Source organism: Galeopterus variegatus, unplaced genomic scaffold (genome assembly GCF_000696425.1).
Source record: "Galeopterus variegatus unplaced genomic scaffold, G_variegatus-3.0.2 Scaffold442, whole genome shotgun sequence".
NCBI lineage: Eukaryota > Metazoa > Chordata > Mammalia > Dermoptera > Cynocephalidae > Galeopterus > Galeopterus variegatus.
The window spans coordinates 148,523-153,371 of NW_007726553.1; the positions used below are offsets into that span (position 1 = coordinate 148,523).

Here is a 4,849-nt window from a genome sequence, read left to right on the forward strand (position 1 = left end):
ATGCAAAAGGTTGATGTGAGAATATTCGAACATGACCATGATGACAATTTACTAATTAATGTCACTTCATTTCTTTAGCGGTTTAAGCACATTTTGGTAGGAGAAAGGCATTTTCAAAATGGAATATCCAATGACATACCACAAAAACCCTTTGAAAAACCAAAACAGAAAAGTTTGAGTTACCAAGATAAATAAACTTTTTGAATTCAAACAACAGAGATTTTAACACACAGACATTAAGCAATTCTACTCATTTCCATTAGAAAGACACAGAAGTGGCACTTACTGGTATAGTACAATCCCATTTTGAAGGCATGTAATGTTCTGAATATGTGAAAGAACAATAATAGTATACAAAATACAATTGCATAAATTATGTTCCTCACTACTATATGAGGTCATTTTTAGACTCAAGATAAGAGTTTTATAAGTGTTAGTTTAAAGATCCTGAAAAATTATAGAACAGTACATTCAAAGTCTGAATCAAGGAAACTCTTTAGTGGTTCAGAATCCTCTGAGAATGTACCAACCAGGAATAAATCACCTTCTTTAAAAATAAGAAAGGTTTCATTATATCAGCAATCCAGCTCCTTTACCCTTGAAGATGATCTTCGGCACAGCAGTTACCTAAAGTTAAGACCAGCAATCATCTTTTAAAAAAACAAGTTTTGTTAAAAAAAAATAAAAGTAGACCACATAACACTTTGTAACTGTCCTGGGAAAGAAGTGTTCATAGTGCACAGACAGTTACCTAAAGTTAAGACCAGCAATCATCTTTTAAAAAAACAAGTTTTGTTAAAAAAAAAAATAAAAGTAGACCACATAACACTTTGTAACTGTCCTGGGAAAGAAGTGTTCATAGTGCACAGTAAGGACCCACATGGCTGTTTCCTGGATCCAAAGAAATCCTGGGAAATTTTTAATTGACCTTATTATACTGTTGCAAAAGGAAGCAATATCCTTCTGTTCCCTCTCAGTGAGGTAGAACAATTGACCTTCCAAATTAAAACCCAGGAGCAAAGTGAAGAAAAAGCGGAGTTCAGGCAAAGGCGCAGAATTACATTTTGATGCCTTCCTGTTGACTGAGTTGTGACAATGTTTTCTTAATCCGCAAAGCCGTAAGCCTAGCTGCTCCATTGGCATACCAACATTCTCTCATAATTTTAGCCATTACTCTCAAGGCCTACAAGAAAACACAAGAAAAATAATTAATGCATACACCACTTTCCATTGATCTTGATAAGAGTCTTTACCTGTAAATTTTCTTTTAAAATAATACATGTACAAAAATTATTTTTGTTTCAACATTATTTGTAATAGCAAATGAGTAGAAATGAGTTACATTTCCATCAACAGGGTATTGGTGCCAGCTGCTGGAAAGCAGATGGACAAGGAGTAACTCACTTAGAAGATCTGAAAAAGCTGAATCTTAAACCAGTGGTGGGCACAGCAAACAAAGAATGTGACTCAAAATGAAATTACCTCCAAACCAAGAAATTAGCTGCATGAAGTACATCTAGGGTGAAGCTCAGGGTAAAAATAGGAGAATCACCTCAAAGCGCTGGAACTGCAGATACCTACCCCTCCTCAATTTCACATAGCTGGTGACCACCCCACCTGTACCCAGAAGATTAGAAGGTTTTCATCTGAGAAGGTAAAACAGATTTCTGGCTTGAGGAACACGAGGGCAGAAGTTTCACAGTGAAAATACACTGAATGCTAAGTGTAAGCTTTCTCCCTAAAAACATGGGCAGCAACTTGTATATATTCCTTCAGGCAGGAGACTAGAAGAGTCTTCTCTGAAAATCTCAGCTGCCCAAGAGACTAGTATCAGTGGTTCCCCAGGAAAGCAACCCAGTTAGATCACCTGTGTAAGCTTTCTCCCTAAAAACATGGGCAGCAACTTGTATATATTCCTTCAGGCAGGAGACCAGAAGAGTCTTCTCTGAAAATCTCAGCTGCCCAAGAGACTAGTATCAGTGGTTCCCCAGGAAAGCAACCCAGTTAGATCACCTAAAAGATCACAGTCAAAAAGTTCCATTTACATGCACAAAGTCTCCTATCAGCTTTCAGTGCCCCCTTTTTTAAACATGAAGAGAATGAGTGTGATCACACATTTGAGGAAAGTGATATGAAATTTTGCATTTCAAATTTTTTGGATTAAGGATGCTCAACCTGTGACAGGGGAGAAAAGATAAAATCAGAGGGACTCTTCTGACATTCTCATAACTAGATTTGAAGAAAGAGAACAGAGGAAAATGGAAGGGAAGCAATCAAAGAATACTTGAGGAACATTTCCTAAAAATGAACATTTGCTTCCAGATAAAAAGGACCAAGTGCCCAGCACATACATATATTCAGTCAACAAATATTTACTGAATGCCTACCATATATTGGTACCATTTCAGGTGCTAGGGATATAACGGTGAATAAACAGACAAAATCTCTGTCCTAATAAAGTTTATGGCATGTAATAAATAAATTACCATAAAAGTACACTGACCACCATATAGTGGTGAATGCTAAGGAGAAAAATAACTTCGGGACAGATATACAGGTTGAGTATCCCTTATCCGAAATGCTTGGGACCAGAAGTGTTTTGAATTTTTCATATTTTGGAATATTTACAGATACTTAACCAGCTGAGCATCCCTAATCCAAAAATCTGAAATCCAAATGCTCTAATGAACTTTTCTTTTGAATGTCATGTTGGCGCTCCAAGAGTTTCAGATTTTAGAGCATTTTGGATTTTGGACTTTCAGGTTGGGGGTGCTCAACCTGTAAAATGTGATAGGGAAGGAGGGTACTATTTTAAATTGGTAGAGAGGTAATGACTCACTTGAGTAGAGACCCAAAAGAGGGGAGGCAAATGAATAAACCAAGAAACAGGAAGACACATGATCCAAAAAGGAGGACTGAACATAAAAGAGAGGCAAAGGGAATCCCAGGATGAAAGATGAGGGATACCCTGAGATGAAAGCTCTACAGCTGGTCTCAAGAGCAGTCAGTCCAAACTGGAAATGATTACAATGCTCTGGAACAGACTGGGTTTTTTTGTTTGTTTGTTTGTTTGTTTGTTTGTTTTTAAGGTATCCTATCAGTTTCACATTCTTGATGTGTTTCAACTGAGAGATTTATAAAACCCTAGAAAAGTGAAACTTTGAATTAGTGATAAGTACATCGAAAACTAACTATCAAATTGAAAAAAAAACAAAAATGACAGCAATGGTATTAATTCAGCATGATGTGATAGGAATTGCAAATTACACATGCATTCTTAATGTTAACTACTAACTTTTTCTTCGTGCTTAAAAGCCATCTGTTTAATAATAATCTGCTCTAATTACTGAATGAGTGTATGAATACTTTAGGTTTGTACTTTGAAGTATCCAGATCGAATTTTAAAAAGACAAACAAGCTCCACTCTCATTTGTTAAACTGTCACATGCAAATTCTTTGAGCAGAATTTGCTGAAATTCTAAGATGTATTTCATCTGGCCCTAAGATGTATTTCATCTGGGCCTAGATATTGATTTTTTTGGAGATAGCAAGCTCTCCTAATATCAGAGGCTCTGCTGAGTCCTACATTATTTTAAGATGTAAAATCAGCTACTGAAGTGACCAATTTTTACTCCTCCTAAGCTACAAAATTTCAAATCTGGAGAGAGATGCCATGCTTCACCAATATTGTAACAGTCACAGCTAGCAATTAAGAATAGGTTAAATAAAATTCATCTCATGAATTTCTTAAATTTACAACAAAGAAAACATTTCTAAAACTTCTTGTAAAAGTGGGGGTTGAGAAGCTCAGACACCAGTGGAAAATGGTCATCTAGGCAATCAGATGAATAAAATGCAAAATAATCTGAAGCATCTTTGCAATCATTTTATCCAAGTTCCTCATTTGACAAAGGGATGTTAGTTCCAGAGAACTGAAGTGACTTGTTCAAAGTTAGACTCTGAAATGGTAGCCAGGCTCGTCTAGAATACAGGTTTCCTCATTCCTGTCTGGTACAGACCTCACTATTCCAGGCTGCCCTGGCTGAAGGGAGGCATTCATTTAAAAAGCAGGTGCCTTAGTTCATTTAATAGATCTAAATAATGTTCTGATACATTGATGTCTATCGCAAATGCTTCATGGCCCTTTCCATGTACTTAAAATTGGACATGAAAACCAAATTATTCTGTTTTTACTCATTAGTCTAATTGCTAAGAAAAAGAAAATTCTTGCCTGTTTTCCTTAAGGAAAAGTAGCATATTTCCACTTACTTAGCAGAAGCAGTTTAGAAAATTGCATAGTATCAAGAAGAAATACTCACTTCACAGCTCTGCCATCTGTTTGGAATATTTGGCCTTAACTTCTGTTCACAAACAACTTTTCTCATTTCTTCAACTGATGGATCAGAAGGTACAAGATCATAATAAGGCAGCTGGTAATCTTCATGAATTCCTATATTGGTAAAAAATAAAATAAAACAAATTCAATTTTGAAGAATTTATTCAGCTAATGTCAAACCATTAGAAGGGTCACCTGAGAGGCCTATTACAGTGTTCCATTACTAAATAAGGCAAGTGGAACAGGAGTTACAGTTTTTTCTATCACATCCACATCTGCATCAACAACCCACCTCTCTGAACAGGTAATGGGCACACACCTTGAAACTGTATACTGCTATGATATCAGTAAAGGCTGTTTTTAATGGTGGTTAACTATGAGCCTTGTTCCCTATATGAAACCTCAAACTATCAAGCTGGAGAAAAATAATAATCTCAAGGGGAAAAAAAAAGTTTAACCCAGGTACATGCTAGAAACAGTGTCCTAGGTGGCCTCTCCAAGTAGTCACACATC

General features: G+C 36.3%; 1 protein-coding gene across 1 annotated transcript in view; it reads right to left on the reverse strand.

Moving 5' to 3' along the window:
• Nucleotides 1-1,013: 1,013 nt before the first annotated feature.
• TGFBR1 (transforming growth factor, beta receptor 1) overlaps nt 1,014-4,849 on the reverse strand; it is an 18,644-nt gene continuing 14,808 nt past the window's right edge. Inside the window, exons 6-7 of the mRNA XM_008568786.1 lie at nt 4,320-4,450; nt 1,014-1,183 (exon numbers count right to left, since the gene is read on the reverse strand). Coding sequence (XP_008567008.1) covers nt 1,058-1,183; nt 4,320-4,450 — 257 coding nt within the window. The 3' untranslated portion in view covers nt 1,014-1,057. The remainder of the gene's footprint in view (nt 1,184-4,319; nt 4,451-4,849) is intronic.